We start from the raw sequence: 21,432 nt of genomic DNA, 5'->3' as shown, positions 1-21,432 counted from the left end.
CTTCCCCCGCCTGAGGCGCCGGACGGTTTGCCAGAATTTCCTCGAGGCCGACCGAAAGTCCTCCTCCATGGCCTCTCCGAACTCCTCCCAGACCCGAGTTTTTGCCTCCACCACAGCCCGGGCTGCGGCTCGCTTGGCCTGCCGGTACCTGTCGATTGCCTCGGGAGTCCTATGAGCTAACAGTGCCCAGTAGGACTCCTTCTTCAGCTTGACGGCATCCCTTACTTCCGGTGTCCACCACCGGGTTCGGGGATTGCCGCCACGACAGGCGCCAGAGACCCTGCGGCCACAGCTCCGAGCAGCAGCTTCGACAATGGAAGTGGAGAACATGGTCCACTCGGACTCAATGTCTCCAACCTCCCTCGGGATCTGTGAGAAGCTCTCCCGGAGGTGGGAGTTGAAGGCTGCGCGGACGGAGGGCTCGGCCAGATGTTCCCAGCAGACCCTCACAACACGTTTGGGCCTGCCGAGTCTATCCGGCCTCCTCCCAGTCCAGCGCATCCAACTCACCACCAGGTGGTGATCAGTTGACAGCTCTGCCCCTCTCTTTACCCGAGTGTCCAAGACACGCGGCCAGAGATCAGATGACACGACCACAAAGTCTATCATTGACCTCCGGCCTAGGGTGTCCTGGTGCCATGTGCACTTATGGACACCCCTGTGCTCGAACATGGTGTTCGTTATGGACAAACTGTGACTGGCACAGAAGTCCAATAACAGAACACCGCTCGGGTTCAGATCGGGGAGGCCGTTCCTCCCAATCACCCCCTTCCAAGTCTCGCTGTCATTACCCACGTGGGTTGTAAAAAAAAAAAAAAAAAAAAAAGAAGTTGTAACCTGAAATTGTTTTTCTTCTTCTTCAGTGTAGCAGAATAAGAATGCAAAAAAAAAAAATGATTTCAAATGATAGTGTAATTTTCTGAAATGGATTTGTATTGTTAGATATATATAATAAATTGGATAAATTACAAGAAAATGGGATGATATAGACACACAAAAATCAATGGATACGGATGAACTGGCTTGGTGAGCAGTGTGAAGTTGTGTAAAATGTGAATAAGAACAATTGTCCACCCTGTGACAGGCTGTACGTGGTAAATGAAGAATAATGTGCAGGCTGAGGGGACTCAATTGTCTAAGGTAAATAGCTTAATTTCACACTTCAGAGAATGTGGATAAACTACTATGCAAGGGGACACACTTAGAAGACATTGCATGTAAACACCTCTCAGAACCATTGTCTGCTGACACTCTATTACCACATACAATCAACAAACATATTTGAGAATGAACATCTCTGAAGGCCTTTAGAAAAGACATCATCTGTGAACACAAATGACTGTCAATACAGAGAGAATTGTGTGGTTACTCCTGACATTATTTCCCAAAATAAACTGTGAACTGTCTGTGAAAATAATCTGTGAGCACGACTAAAATTCTGTCTGTTGGAAAACTATTATCAATGAACACCTTTAAATAGATCATCATAGATCATTGATCACTCGTGAAACCACTTCACAAATTTGTTATCTGTTATTGAAAAAATGAAGTGCCTGAAATCTTTAAGTGAACACTTTTAGAATTCACTACCTGTGAAAACATCTGACATCCACTGTCTTCGAAGCTTCTGTTAATAATTTTTTGTGTGAAAATGTCTAAAATCGATTATGTTGGACCACATTTGAGTACTTCTTTAAGCTATTATCTGTGGACATTTTTAAAAATCATGATCTGGATTCTCCTACAAACAATTAATATTTGCTTGAGATTTATTCGTCAGGGTACAATAAACATCCTCAGCTGTGAAAACTCTTGAACCTCTGTGAACTACGAAAAACCATTATCTGTGAACATTTCTGAAATCCTTGTCGATGAGCACTTTTCAAAACCATAATCTATAAACACCTTGAGAAAGTAATAACCTGAACTGCCTTCAAAAACATTGTCTGTGACCATTTCTGAAAACCATCAGGTTCGAACTTCCTCTGGAACTCATTATCATTGAAATTTGTATGTATGTGATACATACGCAAGTATGTGTCCACAAATCTGTGTATTTGTTTCATTCACGTTGTTATTTGTTGTTCAGCTTGATGCTCACCATTGGCCTAAATAAGTCTTGCACTTGCTGCAGTCATTCCTGTGAAAGATGGCGTCAACTTTAGATTCACAGACTTTGATGTTCACCCACTGCATCTGAAGTTCCATGTAAAACAAATCGTTTCTGTACTATTAACTGGACCGTACAGTTAATTTACACCTCAGTTGTGCAGTTCTGTCCCCTATGTGGCATATGTTTCCATGAGTTCAGGTGCAGTACATGCAGTACAGTATGGAGGATCAAAGTGTCACGGAACTGACTGCTGCTGTCTCCTTTGGTCTGTCATCACTTCTGCTTCCTGCATTATGTGACATATGTGTGAAAGCTCAGTGAGCAAAAAATGACTTGGCATCCATCCAGAGAGCCAGCTAATTCCACACAATAGGCTAATATCATTTGACTGTATTCACAATAAATGGGTTAAGGTTTGTTTATGACAAAGAGCAACATCAAGCAATTGCCTTTGATTTCGTCATGGAAATCTTTAAGTTAAATAACATTTTGGTGTATTGTTCCTATTCTATAGCGGGATAGAACCATTCTGTTGTCGTCACTTTAACTACGGTAGTTTTCTCCTTTCATTAGAAAACCATCTGAGTCTGTCATGACTCTTATGTACGATAAGATGTTTTACTTATGAAGTTTGTCCACCGTTTTTGAGGATTTATGGCTCAAGAACCTCCTGTATGTGACATAACTTTATAAAAATAGGTGGGCATGATCAGCAAAAGCTGCTGTGAGTTTGTCAAAACTGGATTTGCACATGTCAAAGAAAGCCACAATAATACTAGAATTTAGAGCAGAACCAGTGAAGTTCTCATTGCTCCAATCTTGAACCACTGAGTTAGACTAAATTTTATATCAGGACAATTGCCACTGAGGTGATACATATTACTACTCCTGTTGTCTCGTCATTGATTAGTTTATCACATGTCACCAACCATTGGGGGAAGTACACAATGACTATTTGTATGGTCAAGTGATCTCTTTCAGGCAGGAAAGAATGCCTTGGTGTTAGAGAAAAATGGTCAGACTAGTTTTAAACAGAAAGGCGACAGTATTGGTCACCTTGATGCAACGTCCTGTTAGAATAAGGAAAAGAGGTCAAATTTCACTGTAGAAAAAGGAAAAAAAGTTTCTCAGTGTGAGGACTCCTTTGCCACATGTTGATAAGAGGACTTGACTGAGGTGGAAACAACATGAAACCACTGATGCGTCAGGTCTTGTACCGTCAGTTGATGTTTGGATGATCATGTGTGCATCTTGGCATGTGATGGTCCCCAAATACTAACATTTCAGATGTTTTAAATTATCATACATAATGATAAATCAGCACAACAATCTTCAGTCACAGCAACACGTTGGAGATCGAATGATCTATGTTGTTTTCAGATGTTAATGAAAATCTTCTTTGATATTTATAGATTTTAAAATTAGGTAATTTTGACCTTATTTTAACTGTCAGATCAGAGGCTGAATGTTAAAGTTTATTCGTAATTTTTCAGGTGATTTCAGACTTCTGAATTTTAGGTGAATTGGTGAACCTATATAGCCTGTATGTGTTTGTCTGTATCACTGTGTTTGCCCTGTGAAGTGTGCCCTGCCTTAGTCATCTGGAGTCAGTTTCCTGAGTGGGATGAAGTGGTGTCAAAGACCGAAGGATGACTGGAAACCTGCACCACAACCTCATCTTGAGATGACATTTCTCATATTCTGCTGATATTTTCAAACATATGGTTTTCCATAAAGTCTGTTTACTGGCCTCGTAACACTATAAGAGGCTGTTTCAAGTCGACTCCGAATCTAACCTTGGTCCATTTTTATTAAAGCCAAATCCACTCACAGACAATCCACCGGGATCTCAAATACAGAAACATCTGTTGAGCCCTAATATGTATGCTTAGCTTATCTTCACGAGCCTTGCTTTCTGATGTCAGGCTTTTTATTCAAGCTAAAGCAGTGCAAAGTACCCCTTCTATTATCTGCCCTCTCTTCCTTACCATCCCACGGGAAGCTGTGTTTATACCGTCAAGTACTCTTAGCTTGGATTCCTCCTCACAACTGGAGAAGCAGTCATTTGGATATGAATGTGCACATCTTTAAAGTCTTGCTGATGGAGGCCATGCTTGTCCTTTTCTCTTTCATAGGGTATTAAACTGTAGTCTTGAGATTCCCAAACAGTCCTTCCAGTCAGAATCAATATTGGCACACGCACAATGGACGGAAAGTGATTCCAGTAGTTTGAAATTGTTTAAATTCTGTTGGCCTGCACCAAAGTTAATCTGGGCCTCCCTCTCTGCAACACACAGGCAGAATCCCTCCACTCCCCTCCAGCTTGTTTCCCCTCTCTCGGGCCAGTCCTCTCTGCTCATTTTCAAACACTCTCTGCTTCCTTTTGTCCTCGATCTCTCTCTCTGACACCCCCGCCCCCTCCCATCATCCAGTCCGTGTCTCCATGCCGCTCTATATATGTCTCTCTCCTGGTCACTCTCTGCGATACAGGTGCATAATTTGTGCTGCCTGCCCCGTCCAGGCTGCACCGTGTCTCTGCGCTCAGTCTAAAGGGGCTGATAAGGCCAGATGGCTCTGTGCTTTGTAAGCCTGTGAAGCGAGTAATGCAGTGGAGCAGAGCCTCCAGGCTAAACACTGTCTGCCTCTCATGTGGGAGAAGTAAGTGTGTGTGTGTGTGTGTGTGTGTGTGTGTGTGTGTGTGTGTGTGTGTGTGTGTGTGTGTGTGTGTGTGTGTGTGTGTGTGTGTGTGTGTGTGTGTGTGTGTTAGGGCAATTGTGTCCTTGTTAGAGCCGCTTCAGGTTCAGACCTTGTAAGTGTGGACAGTTTGCAAAGTGGGCTTATTCTGACCGGTCTGCTCTCTTCCTGGATGCTACATTTTGCTTCGAGATTGCTTCAACATACTGTAGACATGTTTTTGGTTTTTTTTTTGAGAGGGTAGCCTTCTTACAAGCACGAAATGACAGCAGGTATAGAGAAAAACATGCAGTCCATTAGTGCTGTGTGTGTGACACACTGGAAACACTGTCAGGGATATGTTGAATACTCTCAGTGAGCACTTCGGCTCTCGTGAATAATGAGATCCTGGCTGTGATTGATGAGTCCTGGTCCCTTAATTTTTTCCCTCGAAACCAGTGGTTCCCAACATATGGTGTGCGCTCTGGTTTGGGGGCGCCAATGACTACAGGGGTGTGAAGATTCATCTACTTTTTAGACTTCCATCATGTATTAAAAGATAAAATAGCTGTGTAACAGAAGGGTGAATATATTCCTAAATTTGCCTTTTAGTTTAGAAAATGATTACTGAAATTATGTGAGCAGGTGTTCCAGACCTAATTACTCCAGAGCAGGACAGAATATGAGAAACAAATTGTAGTCCTGCTTCACAGCACTGTCAGTTACACATCAAAAATGCACATGGAATTAACCCTTTATAAACGACGGACTGAGCTACTTTTTAAAGGTGTCTTTTTTTTTTTTACACAAAAATGTCGTCATCAGTGTTGAAGTCAAGACTACCTAACCAGAGACTGTCAAGCTCAAGACAAGCGCATGCCAAGACCAAGACAAGATCAAGATTTTAAGGGGCCGAGTCTGAGTGAAGACCAAGACCAGAGCATCTGAAGAACAAAGAAAACACTATAGCCAGAACATTCCAAGACAATACCAAGACTTTAAGGGGATGAAACTGAATCAAGTCTAAACTCCTGAAGAAAACAATATCTTAAAGTCTGAAAATGTGGTCTCCAGACCAGTCTCAAGTGCTACAACAGAAGATATGATGTCACAACAGTAACAAATTAACACCATTAATTATTAATTCATTCATTTATCATAAATAATGTGTTAAACAGACCAAAATCTAATACAATTCATGGTGGAAGCTAGAAGACTTTGTGGTTTTAATTGAATTTAATGCAAATGCAATTAAGGAGTTTAACATGTTTCATTAAAAGCTGAAGGAGGTATTTTACTATTTTCTCATTATTCCTGTATGCCTAATTATATTCCAGGTTCAGTTTCCAATGTGCACAACTGGAACACGAGCCCATGTAGTCAATCAGTGAATGTAGCTGAATGGTATTGAATAATTTAGAGCTGATATGTGAAGCTGCCGCGATATGAACAGGGTGAGGACGAACACAGCGGAATGTTTGTATAACTCTATCTGTGTCCAATCGCCAGAGCATCCAGGAGCTGACGACGTCCTCCAGACAGAAGAATATGTTTCTCCAAACAGACAGCTCACGCAGCAATGAATAATGTATGAAAAGCAAATGGAATGTCAGAAATGTATTGATATCGAATTAATTTAATTTTGGGTTTTGCAAGAGAGTAGAAATCTTATTATGCTGCCAAAACAGGCAATCTTGGTTATTCTAGATGGCCGTGTTAGAGATGAAGTCGGGGCTCTGGTCTGAGCAGTGTGCGTGTACATGAGCGTCGTCCTGTGTGTGTGTGAAAGTGTTTTCGATGGAGAATGGTGACTATAAACATGAGCTTTCTATTCCCTGTGGCCGAATTGTATTATCATTTTTTATACACCAGCCAGTTGCTGCTGCCTCTGCAGATGTGATACATACATGCTGTCATGCTGCGTGCCTCCGTCGGAGTGCTGACTAAGAAACGCGACCTCTTCATTTTTCCTCTTCAATTACCCTGAGAGCAGCAGAGGCACTCGATGGGGGATTATTTCCTCGGGATAATGCTCCATTGTCTTTTGGATCACTGCTTTTGTCACCAGTTATTCTTTTTTAAAATGTACAGTATGTCTTAATATTTCATTCTGTGTTAGGAGAGCCATAAAACTGAAAGCGCCGGGAGGCACAGGCTTGTGTTGCTCCTAGTTTTGTGTGTTACTGCATAAAGCACAATTCTTCACAGCCAGGGACCCGGAACCCCATCAGGAGAAGAGCTTTGTGCCACTTTGTGTGGTCCGGCGCCCTGGGGAGGGGTTGCTTGGCTTGCTGTGCCACTTTGGGCTGGGGACCTGTTCTGGTTCTTAGCAGAGGTCTCCCATGGTTTGGATTTATATTTTAGCATTTCGAGTTAGTATGTTCAAAGACTGATACATTATGCTGTCAATTTTGCCATTTCAACAACGATAGATTGGATTTACCATTTCTGTTCGACTTTCTTTTGTTTGATGAAATTTAGCTTCCACGGATAATGAATGTGCCCTACTGATTATGCAATAATAAACCAGAGTTCCCACCATTCAGCTTTGTAAAGCAACACAGTGATGCTGAGAATGTCTGTTCCCGTCTCTACCCCAGGTACCATACGCACAGCCATGTCCAACATGGACCGAGAGAGTAGAAACCACTACGCTGTGGTAATCCAGGCCAAAGACATGGCGGGCTCCGTTGGAGGACTGTCGGGATCAACTACTATCAACATCACCCTGAGTGACGTCAATGACAACCCCCCAAAGTTTCAGCAGAGTAAGTGATCCCTTCGGGGTGTTGCACATGTTTCTGATGGCGGCAGGTGGACAAGTCCCCACGTGTTGTTGCCTCACCTTTGTTCTTTTTTATTCTACATTTATTTTGTCTTGTCATATTGTTGCTTTTGTCCCTCAGAGTCTGAGATGTGTGCTGTTGGATGACGTGGTTTAGTCATGATGAATACGGCGAAATTGTGCTTCAAACATATCCGACTACAGTGATAGTGATTTGACAATTTTGATGATTTGCGACCGCCTTTGGGGATGAGTATTCAGGATCAATATTAGGATTCTACAAGTCAGATAAAACCAAAGAATTTTGTAGAATCTAGAGCAGGAAACTGCCCTTTACTTTCAGGGCTTCTGCTTGAGTGTCCATCTGCAAACGATACACAAAGGCTAAGCATTGCTGCGAACCACCTCCGCAGAGTCTCTACGTCGCCCCACGCTCACCTAACCCAATTTCTAAATGCACATCAAACCGGCACAGAATGCAAGGGGAAGTACACAGATCAATTGGCTGTGATTGGTTCATTCTACTATGTCATAGGGCGTGTGAAGGAACTCCACATGTGACCCAGATGGTGGTGTAGTATATGTGCACTTTATGAGAGAAGAGCTGTTAAATTCACTGAATAGCACACACTGTCCAGAGGAAGGGAAAAACATTCTGTTTTTTGTGCCGTTCACAGTATTTTCCACAGCTTGGATATTAAGGATTACACCTTGCAGGATGCTAGCTTGTAGCTCGCCACTACAGTCTGCTGACTGGCCCCTGAAGGTGAAATTTGCATCATCACTTCCAATATGTGTGCCGACTTGCTCATTATGACTGGAAAACAAACATGACCAATGAGTTTCAGATGGTTGTGCACCTGATTCTGCGACACCGCCTAGCGTTGGGAAGGTGAACTGCTTACAGCACATGCATTATTGATGCATAACTTCCAAGGATGAAGAGACTGTGAAATGTGGGAATTTCACTGATGGTACGCTCGTTAGTTTCCAGGGAATGGTGAAGAAATTAGGAAGTTACCAAATATGGGCAGTTCTAATCTTCTAAACTGTTCTAATCTTGTTATTAAAGATGACTTTCCTCAACAATCCAGTAGAGAGAGCTCAGGTAGCATTGGTGGTACACTTTCCACAGCTTGAGAATCAATAGTCTTTTAGTCTCCCAGCTTTTGCACATTGCTGCGAGTGGATTATTATCTGGCTTGGTGGAGAGCTGGCTGATGACATTGATTACAATAAAGCATGTTGGAGCTTTGAGACGTCTGAAATGTGCAGGACATTGTCTCTTCAGGACTGAGATTAGACCGCACTGGTCAATACTGCCGAGGAGCTGCATCATTTCTTTTTCTCTCATTATATCTTGTCATAGAGTTAGAATCCATTCACAGTACCTGTGATTACTCAGACTTTTTCTGCTGCTGCTGATAAACAGTCTCTGCACCCACACACAGACTGATTAATAACCTCTACACACCCAAACTCTGAAACAGACACAAGATGTTTTACAATTACCACTTCAGGCTGATAGAGCTCCAGCGTTATGCTACTGAGAGTAGTGAACTTGTCAGGTTGTAACAACATAAACAACACGGCAACACAATAATTAAACATACACAATCTGTGTAAAACATTGGAGGAAGCTTTCATCGATAAAAAACAGCACATGGATGTCATTTGAAGATGAATCCTACTCTATCAATGTGCTTGGGGAGATGTGTTCACTGAATTGACCATATAGCCATACAGCACAGTGGTCAGGGGCAGCAGGTGGAAGACAAGGGTCTTGCTCAGGGAGCCCCAGTGCATGCTTTTTGGGACTGTGGGAAGAAACTGGAACCAGGACCTTCTCACCGTGACGTGAGGTCACTAGCCACTGCTCCACTGTGCAGGAATAAATTTGTCCTTGTCGCTGATGTGTTAGAAGCTGAAAAAGTGAAAAGCATAGAGGCTGATCTATACTACTGCGCAGCCTCTTGACCTCTTAGTTCAGGGATCCCAGTCTTGTTTTGAGTGGGTTGGACTGGTAAAATAGTGCCATAATAACCTTTAGATTTAAACATTGAATATTTTCTTTCATGTAGTGCAGAGGATACATGAGGAAAATGTATTTTATTATATTTTCACAAAATAATGTAATTACAAATGAAAATGATTACAATCTTAAAATAAAGCGAATGTTAATGAAACCTTCTGTTGCAAAATCGAGAGTTCAGAGGTTCCAATTCACCAGCTGACAGGTGGGACCTTAAACAAGACTCCTGACTCCCATCAGTTCTCTGGAGTGCTGTAATGTGGCCACAAAACCAGACAATTACTTAATGTGGGGGGCTTTAGGAAGCTTCAGGAATCAGGCAAATTTGACAATGGCCAAATAGTAATGGCTTGACAGCAGCGTCAGAACATCTCTAAAAAAAACTGCTTGTGTGGCATTACAAGACTGCAGTGGTCAGCCTCTATAAAAAAAAAGTTGTCCTTAGTGTGTTTTACCACTTCAGCAATCAAACCACTCTTCAGTTACATCCACAACTTCACAAGCATAATAATTCACAGTCCCAGGAGGACAGTTGCTATGTTCAGTGTTCAGTGTCTCACTTATGGACACTTCCACATGTATATATGATATGTAGAACAACTGTTTAAAAGCATGTGTTTCTAATTGCAATTATTGGCATGCTTTTCTGCTACTGATACCAATCAATTTCATTATTATGTGTAAAAAATCAATAATGATTTGCAAACTATTGTATCAGACCTTTTTCATTTTATTGACACTGCAATGGAGCCACGTTTCGGCAGGTATATTTATGTAGCACCACTTAGACACGAAGCAGTTCACATGCTTTACAAAGCATAAAATAAAGCAATAGAAAATCAGAAATACATCAATTAAAACAAAATAAGTACCACAAAAAGAACAAATAATAGTATAAGTTATGGGCTTATAAATTGTATAGTTTAAGGTCTTATTAAATAAAAGTGAGTGTGTCAGCAGTATCCTCGTGCTCAATAAGTTTGTGCCGCAGGTAGAAGGAGTAATAACTAAAAGCTGCTTCACTTTATTTGCTTCTGACTTGGGAGACACTGAGGAAGCCTTTCCTGAAGATCTGAGGGGTCTGGAACTGCCCTATGATGTGGTGCGATACGATACGATTAGATTAGATTAGATTAGATAAAACTTTATTTGTGGAAAATTGCAGAAAACAATAAATACAACATACAAACCAAAGTTCTTTGCATCTGGTAGGGCATGTATGTGGAATGCAGTTTGCAAGAGCAAGAGAAGTCACTACAATCCCCAGCCATGAGAAATATATCTCATTGGTCAGAATATACATTTGGATAAAGGTGTGAAAAACTGAGGTTTTCTTGTAATTGGAGCCCAATGTAGTTTTCACACACTGTAATACGTTGGCATGAGTAAATGTGGCAGGGCACAGATTACCCTGTGGGTTATTTCCCAGCATAAATACACACAGTTTCACAGTCTTTATTGTCCCAAGCCAGTCTTAAGAGGAATAATCATGGCAGCTCAGCGTTCTCTCAAGGCCAGCTGTTCGCTCCTGTCATTCACAGCTCTGCAGAGATCCTGCTCACTTCTTGTCCGACGCCTCACGACATGATGGTACTGCAGCTGTATCACTGCACCACACATGGTCATTCTCCAGATTGTCATGTCAGAAGCTTAGATGTGTCTCAATGCTGGCTATTCACAAATGCAGTTATGTTATGAGCCTTTTTATTTTTATTTTTAAAGGGTTAGGGTCAACTTCACAAATAAGTCTTTTGTAGAAAGTGTCCTATCAGTAACAGTGACACTGGCTATGTTTTTTTTTTAGTAATGGACTAAGTAAGGTAGTTATTCATTACTAGTGTTCAATCATTACATCTTAGCACTGTTTAGCTTGGCCATGCCCACAAACCACAGCATCCACAATATTCTTGCAGGGAAAAGGGGCGTGCCCTTCTCCCTCTGGTGTATATCGTGGTATTACATTAAATTACCTGTAAATTACCAAATCTCCTTCCCGGGGATCAGCTGAAGCTACTATTTGGTGTTGATTGTAATCTTATTGACAACAATGGATGATCTGCAACCCGTCCTTGAGTTGGCACCTGACTGAGGTAGTGAAACATCCAATACAAACAATGAGCAGTGACTCTGTGATCATATCAAGTAGAAGATAAGTCAGCTATGTGTTACATTGTTGTTAACAAAGCTGTTCAAAGCTTGTCAAACACTGCATTTTAGGTGACTCCTGACTGACACACTTTGACACTAATCCCAAGCCAGTTCTGCTTATCGTCACGCCTCGTGTCAAGACGTATATTCTGAGACAACAAGTGACGAACATTCAAAGTAAGGCCCTGTTTACACAACGTTTCCAAGTGAAAACCAAAACTTTTATTGCATTTTGGGGGTCTGTTTACCTGACAACAGTGCTTCGACCTACTGAAAATGCCACTTTTTGAAACCCGCTCACAAGGTTGAACTTTCTGAGAATGCTCTGTCTCCATGGAAACAAGGGAAAATGTAATCATTTGAAAACTCTCAGGCTCTGTGAAAACGGGGGTAAATGCAACTTTTCTGAAACGCTGCTACTGTGCATAAGCAGCTAGGCTGAAGTACATAGTTCTTCTTTACATGACTCCCAGTCCATATTCTCCTCGGACTTGATAGTTTTACATTAGTGACAGTAGAAAACTTTCATTGTGATTTGGGTGTTTGTTTACATGACAACAACGCTCAGTCACTGAAAATGCAACAATTTGAAAACATCTCCTAATGTGGAACTATGCCAAGCTAAATACTCAATTTTGGTGGTGTAATCCTTAATTTGTTATAAAAGACAAAAAAATAAAACACAAAAAACCAACACCTTACTATTTGGCCATCTATTGTTTCAGATTTTACCTCTGGAATTAATAAAGTAGTTCTATTCTAAAAACAAAAAAGTGGCATGACTCTTAGTCCATATTCTCGTGGGATTTTGTAGTTTTATAGTTCATAGTTATCTGTAATCATAATCTAACTCTGTGGTCTGTCTACAGGAAGGTTTGTGTACTCTCATTGTTAATGTCTATAGCAGATTGTTCATGTGTGTGTGGTTTCATTACAAAAACCACCAACAGTAATTCACAGCAGGACAACTTTAATGATACTGTCAAGAGGATTGAGTTCACCCTCTCACAGCATGTGTGTGTGTGTTGTTTAAAAAAAAAAAAAAAAAAAAACACTCACTCGTGTCCCGAAATAAAAACTACATTGTCTTGAGCATTTCCGTGTTAACGGACATCTTTTTTCACTTGAAATGTTGTCATGTAAACTGAGCCTTTATTTTGATAAGATCCAGTAATTCCTAGAGTGGAAGTTCACTCAAGTTGCTGTGTAGCTTCTGTAAATGAAAGGAATTTGGAGAATTGAAGGATTTGGTCATGTGGAAGATACGTTGTTGCATTGAATTATTACAAATTAAGAGAAACTCAACACAGACTAAATAAAAAAAACATAACATTCTTAAAAAAGCTGGTGGGTATTGGGTCGAGTGCACATGTGGAAAACTAATGTGTTTTTAATACTTCTCTGAGCATCTCAGGATCAACCAGGTGAAAACCGTCAGGGAATTCTTCACGCCATGTAAGTCGGGAAACTCTCCAGCTGTTGAGTGCATCAAACAGACTCAAAGACATTATGCCTGCTGTATTTATTTTTTCACAACAATTTGACCCTAACTGCTCTCAGCTGTCGTCTTCATGAGACGATCCATTGCGTTGAAAGGTATTCTGGAGTCGTCTCTATGTCAGATTAAAAGAATCCGGCTAAGCAGCTGGAATCTCTGTTTAATATTGTCATTATATCAGAGGACATGTATTTATACACCTGAAACTTGTTTTTTCTCCACCTTTTTCTTCAAAGTATTCTTTATTGTAGATTTGTTTTGTTGATTTGTTCCAGTTTTTTCTTGCAGTATTTTAAATTTTCACTGTTGCAACAGTGTCAAGGGCTTAATAGGAGTCAATCAAAGCCAATTCTAACAATGACAGCAGATTACTTTTCACTTGAGATCAATGGCAAAACGCATCTAAATAAGTATGTGAGATGTAAGGAAAAACTTTGGGGGATTCCTCTCCTAACATATAAATTCTACAAGTGCAAGGGCTCCATTTATGCTTTGCTAGTTTCTTTTTCGTGGATGGATGGTGCAGCCTTATGATGTATTATTCATGTGGAATCACATTGATGCGATTCAGCTTGTTTTCATTGTGCAATCTGCACACAGAAGACTTCATGTTGTTTATAAGACTCATGTTGTACAGTGTGGCGAGTTGTGAACTTACAAGATTGTTAAAGAAGACATGTAGCGTGTTGCAGATACAACTGGCACAAGCCCTTTTGGTTATTCATTTTCTTGATGTTGAGATTAGGCTTCCTCAGGTCACATAATGAGGAGGGACAGTTCCCAGTTCGAATGGGTCCTAAAACATCCCTCCCTGGGCGTTTGTTGTGACCGCAGAGCCTGGAGATTGTTTACCTCTGGGCTTAGGAAACAGCGTGTGAAAGCCCGGCTGGACCTGGCATCCCTCATGAGGGAGACCCCCACCGTCAGAGCAGTCACTGTGGAGAAGATCATTAAACAAGTGGCTATGGCATACAGGTGGTGACAACATTTTGTTAATCCACTTAAAAGTCTCTTAAAAGTCTCATGATACATGATATACTATGATATAGTGTCAAACACACTATAGTTCAGGGGCCACATACTGCCAAATTTCATCTTGCGTTGGTCGGACCAGTCAAATAGTGCCATAAAAACTTGAAATTTGAACTTTAAAGTTTTCCTTTGTTGTGGTGCAGAGTGTACTTGATGAAAATGTCAATTATTTCACAAAAGCCAAACAATAACTACTGAAAATGTCTACAATCTCAACATAAAGCCAATTTTAATGAAATCTTCTCGCGCAAAATACACTGAAATGTCCACAAAACTGTAGCTGTTGCATGATGCAGGTTTGTACAAACCTTACCGGACAACATGACTTTGACAAGAGCAGTTGTTTTTAACATGAGTGGTATTAAATGAAAGTCTTACGTACTTTTAAGCTGTTCAGAGCAAAATAGGTAACATGACACATGGTAAAAAAAAAAAAAAAAAGGTTCTTTCCACAATTATCAGATTTTAAAGGACTCTTCAATACAGGCCTAACAGCAAATATACAGAACTCAAGCACACCGTGGCGTAAAAGGCAAAATTGAATGCAGCATTTTCACATTTGAAGAAAATCTACATGTTTAATTTATTTAAGCATATGCTAAATTTTATGATTTTATGCTTTCTTACTGATAGGCTCCAGCATGAAATCCATAAGTTCTTATTAGCAACTTAAAACATGATGTCCACTAAATTGGCCTGGGTGCATTGAAGCAAAAATGAGGTATGAATATTGAAAAATTATGTTTTTGTAAGTCTATGCTGCATAGGCTTGCTGCAAAATACATGTAGATTGCTTAGATACTCACTTGTTATGGAAAATGAAAAGAGCCTTTTCCCTGGAGGAGGCTCAGACTGCGGTCATGAAGGAGAAGGAGAAGGAGGCCTTGGAACTCCTAGGAAATGAACAGCTCATCTGGGCTCCAAACCCTGAAGAGATCTGGCTGACGATTCCAGCAGTGGCGACCTGAGAGGTTCGAGAAGTAGACTTTTTTCTTTCAACACAATACAACCCAGCATGCCAGGAAAATCAAAATACACGTGATTAATATGTACAATTAAAAATCCCTATATGGTCAACCTTATTTAAGAAACACTTAAGTTTAATTGTTATGCTCAGGACTGAATTTGGTCAAAAGAGAAAATGAAAATATACATATTTATAGCATTTGTTTTAGAAACACCATACCTCTTCTCTTCTTCATTGCTCAAAATGATGATAATAATAATAATAATAATAATAATGCTGTCAAATTAATAGCAGTTATTGTCATATTGAAAGGTGCGATAATCATGTCCCAAAATATACAGTTTGCACTTATGAGATGAACATGTTTCAAGGGAAAATGCATCGTCTTTGTGTTTTAATTTCAGAACAATTTTGCATTTATACAGCAAAGTTTTGAGAATAATATAGTTTTCATGTTGGACCACTAGTTGTCACTGTTGTTTTTTTCTTTTGTAATGAAACCACACACGCATGCATGCAGGGAACAAAATGCTATAGACATTAACAATGGCGAGTCGCATACATTCAATGAATTTGGATTGCTATTACAGTGACTCAACTCGAAAACCACCAAGTTCAAGGAGAAAATGGACTGGGAGTTATTAGGAAAATGTTTTTATTGTCCATCTACTCAGACATTTGCAGAAGAATGATTACTTTCTATGGTGTTTCCAAAATAATGTGTGTTTTCCTCCCATTTACACAGAAATCCAGTTGGAATGTATTCTCGAGGTTGCATTTCACTCTGTTTCCACGAAGATGGAACATTTTCAAAGTGTTCCACCTTTGGAGCCTTTTTCAAAAACTTGAGTTTCCAGTGGCTCTTGGGCATCATTGTCCTGTAAACCGCCTCCACTACTGCTGTGAAATCTTTCTGTTTTCACTTGAAAACGTTGACGGGTCAACATAAATGTTTCCGGCATTCACAGGGTTAACATTATATGTGTTCATTCTCATGACCAGAACATTAGCTGGTTGAATGATTTGGTGCAGAAAAAGTTCATTTATATACTTTAAAACATAGCACGTGGGTTTTCCTTTCTTTAAGAGAAACTTTATCTTCACAAGGTCACACAGTGTTCAAAATTACCCTGAAGTATGACTTGTCAAACAGCCCTCACAGCTCAAAAAGCAATGTTTATTCCAAAAATCCTGGTCAAGAGTCAAGGGTCAAAGAGAGAAAAATACTCAAATGGATGCACCGAGACAGCAAAAATTTAAAGACAAGCGGGGATCGAAGTTAGAGGGCAACTGAAGTGCTAAGAGAGCGTAGGCTTGAAAGGGGTGACGAGACAATCTGGCAACAACAAACACACAGCACGCCACGTAAGTGGCGAGTTAATGAGACACAGATGGGTATGGTTAGGAATGGGAGGCGTAATCAGCGCACAGGAGGATAGGGCAGGGCAACAACTTACCTGAAACCAGAGAAGTAAGTACACAGGTCAGAAACACGAAGAAAGAGAATACGTTGAATACATTCTTTAAGTCCTCATACAAAGAAACCAGCAGTGGCACCACGTTTCCAGTTAGTGTATTTCCAGTTACGGTCTGGGGAAACGTGTGATTGGAAACCATACAGATGTCTGCCAACCAGAGAGCAGCAATGACTGCTGTTAGATTCAGTAGGTCGGTTGGACAATGTCTGACTCTATAGTGTGGTAGCATGTTTATTATTACAATTATTCCTGGGAAGGTGGCTTAACATTGTCAAGCGCATGGATGAGTTACAAACTTCTTCGGACTAATCTGGTGCATTGTGGGTTTTTTTAGGGGGTTGACTTTGACTTCAGCCTTGTATAGTGCAGACCACTTTGTAGAGGTATCATCCAGTACTGGCAGCAGTACTGCAAAAAACACACACACAGATGCAAATAGTGTAAAGATTGTCTCTTTCTCTTGTGTTTGTGTTGCAGAGAGCTACCAGCTTTACGTGCCAGAGCTGGCTCCTGTCGGGAAGGTAGTGGGTCGGATTAGAGCCAGCGATGAGGACGAAGGCCTGAATGCTGAGATGACCTACAGCATCACTAATGCAGAGGCTGCTGCCATTTTCACCATCACCACGGATACAGACTGCAGGGAGGGAATCATTTCTCTCAAGCAGGTATGACTCAAAGATCACAGCACTGATGTTTACACGAGGGCATTTTGCTTTCAAGTGGGGCCTTGTGAGATTTCAAGTGCAGCTGTAATGGGCGAGGCTTTCTTCATGTACATGTGCAGCCCCAATTACAGAACAATGGAAGAAAGCACAGCTCAGTTAGCCAGATTATACATACAGTACATGCACAAGAACAAAAACAAATTAAAACATTTTCACCCAATCGGACTAGCACAATGTCTTTGTAAGCATTTGGAACTTGGAAATTTAAATAGCAAAGATTGTCAAATTATGGAAAACAATCAATTTAATTGGAGACCATAAACTTTGTTTCAGTGGCACTGCAGTGGAAAACAGTAATTTTTCCTTTAAAAAGTCATTAACGTGAGCTCCAGAATACAAACACATTACGATTTGTAATTTTTGAAGTGTATCTTTTAAAAGTGCAGTATTTGTACAAAAATAATACAAAATGGCAGTGAAATTCAATATGATGCTGATGTCACAGAAGATAGAAACCCAAATCTACCTCAAATACCTTGGCTGAGCCATCAATTACTGGTAATATATTTAATATATTAGTTTGAAGATCCTTTCTTTGATCAACGTTTTTCATTTTAACATTGTCCTTCGTACAATTTATGTCAAAACGTTTGATGTTAGATCAGCTAACCTGATCACATGACTACATAGAGGAAAATCCTCTTTGTAGTTTCTGTGACAGGCCTCCCTAAAAGCACGAAAAAACAGGGATGCTTTTTTTTTTCCCAGCATGTTTTTTTTTCTCATAATTTATTTCTCTTTTATTAAAGGAGATATCACTAGATAATGAAATCGGTGGAGTGTGAGGCAATGTCTCCATGACAACGATCTCAAGTGAAAACGCACATGCTCAGGAGATGGACAATAGCAACAATGTTTGCCTCCAGTGTTTCCACTCCAAGTTCATATTCTCCTGGGACTTGACAGTTTTAAAGTTGACGGTCATCTGTAATAGCAATACAACTTCATCATCTGTCCATACAAATGTCCATGTACTCGCTATTGTTAATGTTTATAACAGCTCCCACTAGTGACCCAATATACTAATTATATCAGCGTTTCTGCCCTTTCTATGTACACAGACATTTTCAAAATGTTGCCAAAGCTTTTCTGAAATGAAAATGCAAAAACAATGTATTAATGCATATTTTAAAAGCTGAGCTCATGGGGATGATTTGTAATGATGGAATTAAATGGTAAAGGAGTCAACACATATTCAAAAGCATCGAACTTGCAGAAGAAGAGTCATACTTTTTCATGTTATGCATCCCAATGGCAGTCGGTAAAAGTGTTTTATGTGAAAAACAGGAGGGGGGTAGCGCAATGCTGGGGGTCATTATTCCACACAGGATCCTCTGGTGTACGTACTTCAATGTTTCTTTTTGTTAAAAAAAAAAAAACCTTTGAAAATGGGTTTCATTATTTCACATGCTGCCGGGTATTACAGCACAGTTCTATACCAGAGCAACACAAGATCAACTAAATCCGCTCCATACTTTTTTCCAACGTTAGAAGATAAAACACTCTGTTCTCAAATGATTGCTGTTTGTTCAGGAAAAGCGTCCAACTCTTGTTTGCAACAACAGCCTTTGAGCTGCCTGTGTACACCTGCTTTTAAGTGCTCGGTGACAGGTTCAGGTGTCTTCTGACTCTTTTCAGAAATACTGCAGTGAAGTGTACCAAAAATGAAATGGGATCAGTTCCAGCATGCTTGACCGGTACCAGGACGTTCAGTCAAGTCCAAATCCTTTGAGACAGTCGAGAGTCTGATTTGCTTCTGCCGCCTTTTGAACTGTGACAACAGAAACGTCTGTGCTCGGCGGGTGTGTGCAGTAGCCTACGGTTTTATTTAGCTTATTTTATTTCTTATTTTTTTCATTTTTTTCGAAACACGAGCTCAAAGTGATAGAGAGAGTGTTTGTAGCTCTTCTTCCGGCGCTCAAACTTCAAAACAACAAAAAAAAAATCTCTACTGAAGGGGAGTCTGTAATTGTTCCTTTTAAAATTTCCACCCACAGTTGGTATTTTTCTATTGTCAGCATGATGTAATAACGTGCGCACAGGGGCCATTTTTGCATGAAAAAATATCAAAGGGTGCGCTTATCATTCTTGACTGGGGATGCTTTTAATATAAAAGTACCGTGATTATAAGCGATGAGGGTTTTCTTTGAAATTTGCCCTCTGAGGGATGAATCTGCTCTCTTCTTCCTCTGCAGCCCCTCAACTACGAGAAGAAGAAAGTTCACACGCTGAGCATTGAAGCCTCCAACACGCATCCGGACCACCGCTTCTCCCACCTGGGGCCTTTCAAGGATTCCACATCACTGCGAGTCATTGTGGGGGATGTGGATGAGCCTCCCGTCTTTTCAATGGACTATTACATTATGGATGTGTACGAGAACTCACCCGCTGGCACGCAGGTCGGAACCGTGACCGCTGTGGACCCCGACAGCACAAACAGCGCCATCAGGTAAAGGCATCTGATAACAGCGTCATGGGTTTGCGGGTGTTTTTTGCTTGTCGGCTAGGATTAGCTGAGGGTTTGCGTAAGAAAATACTCTTGCTTATAGTTCTCCACTGCATCGCCAGTGAAGAATCTGCCTCTATTTCTCTGTGAATGCCCCACTTCTCTCTTGGCTGCTTAGGTTTGCTTTACTTTCCTCATGGCTTCTTGTTATTGTTTGAATTCATTAGCCAAGGCCACATTTCAAGTCAAAATGTAATTTTTTTTTGTTTTGTTTTCACTTTATAAAAGTTTCAATTTTACAAACGAACATTTTGAAAAAGATGGCTTTTTCAACAGAACTGCCAGAAACTGTGATGATGAAGTCAGGACATGTGTTGGCGCTGTTCTTTGTTTTTTGTAACGAAACCACACACATGCACATGCATCGACTGAGCATCTGCAGAAGAACTATTTACTATGGCAGGGATACGCATGCACGGTTTCAAAAAGCATTTTCAAAAAGTCGTCTTTTCGGAGATGGGGCGTTTTTGAAAAGTTCAGGAGCCATTTTCAAAAAGTGAATCCGACCACCTTTGTCATGTCAACGGACACCCAAAACACAACAAAGGTTTTCTGTTTCTACTTGAAAACGTCGTGGTCATTTTCTGCTTTGTAAAACCCTACTTTGAAAAAAAGAGAAAATACAAACTGAAGGCATAAGGAACTTAACTGAATGTTTCTTGTTCAAACTCCAGCAGATTTTTTTCTACAGGTATTGAATACCTCCAGTTATAAAACAATCAACATTTTCTAACAAGACAAGAATACCACACTTTGCTTCACACAAAATATTAAAAATAATCCCTGGAAGGGTCCCCATCAAAGCAGAGAAGTCCACACACACTGATGAGTGCGTGCCGACATTTCAAACAGGAAATTAACTTTGCAGATGTCTAATAATAGATACATCTAATATGTCATAGTAAAAACAAAAAAAAGTAGAATGCCTACAATTAAACTAAATTTGTATTTAAGCATTTTTTTTTCTCATTGGTATTAAATTGAACATTTTTAAATCAGAGATTTGTCTTTCTCAGTTTTTTTTCATCTCAATCTTTAAAGTCTGTGTATCATTGCATTTTCTATACTTTTCCATATGATCCTAATAATTCTGGAACTCAGCTGGTGTGTTACCCCGCTACACTGCAGGTACTTCATAGAAAACCAAGAGGAGCAGCCATTGTTTTTCACCATCGGCGTCAACAGTGGCATCATCAGGACCACTCAGGTGCTGGACCGTGAGGAGACGGCGTGGCATAACATCACTGTGATGGCTGCAGAGGTTGGTAAGTTCACGGCGATGATCAGTCTTCTGTCTACTTTTCTGTGTCCATCAATGAGGGAATCCACTGTTTTCCCTCTTTGAGTGCTCGGACTCGCTGAAAACACAGCCAGGAAAACACAACTTTTCTGAATGGCTGCTACTGTGCATGTGCGCCAAAGTCAAAGTGATCCGTTTCTCTGCACATGCATGAATAGATTCACAATAACAACAA

General features: G+C 40.5%; 1 protein-coding gene across 1 annotated transcript in view; it reads left to right on the top strand.

Moving 5' to 3' along the window:
• LOC308135118 (cadherin-18-like) overlaps positions 1-21,432 on the top strand; it is a gene marked incomplete at both ends in the record, with an annotated part of 97,771 nt that overhangs the window by 51,819 nt on the left and 24,520 nt on the right. Inside the window, 4 exons of the mRNA XM_080502992.1 lie at positions 7,387-7,554; positions 17,204-17,391; positions 19,647-19,900; positions 21,086-21,222. Of these exons, the coding sequence (XP_080359118.1) occupies positions 7,387-7,554; positions 17,204-17,391; positions 19,647-19,900; positions 21,086-21,222 (747 nt within the window). The remainder of the gene's footprint in view (positions 1-7,386; positions 7,555-17,203; positions 17,392-19,646; positions 19,901-21,085; positions 21,223-21,432) is intronic.

This window comes from Blennius ocellaris, assembly GCF_963422515.1.
Source record: "Blennius ocellaris genome assembly, chromosome: 10".
NCBI classification, from domain to species: Eukaryota; Metazoa; Chordata; class Actinopteri; order Blenniiformes; family Blenniidae; genus Blennius; species Blennius ocellaris.
This window is presented reverse-complemented; position numbering and strand designations above follow the sequence as displayed.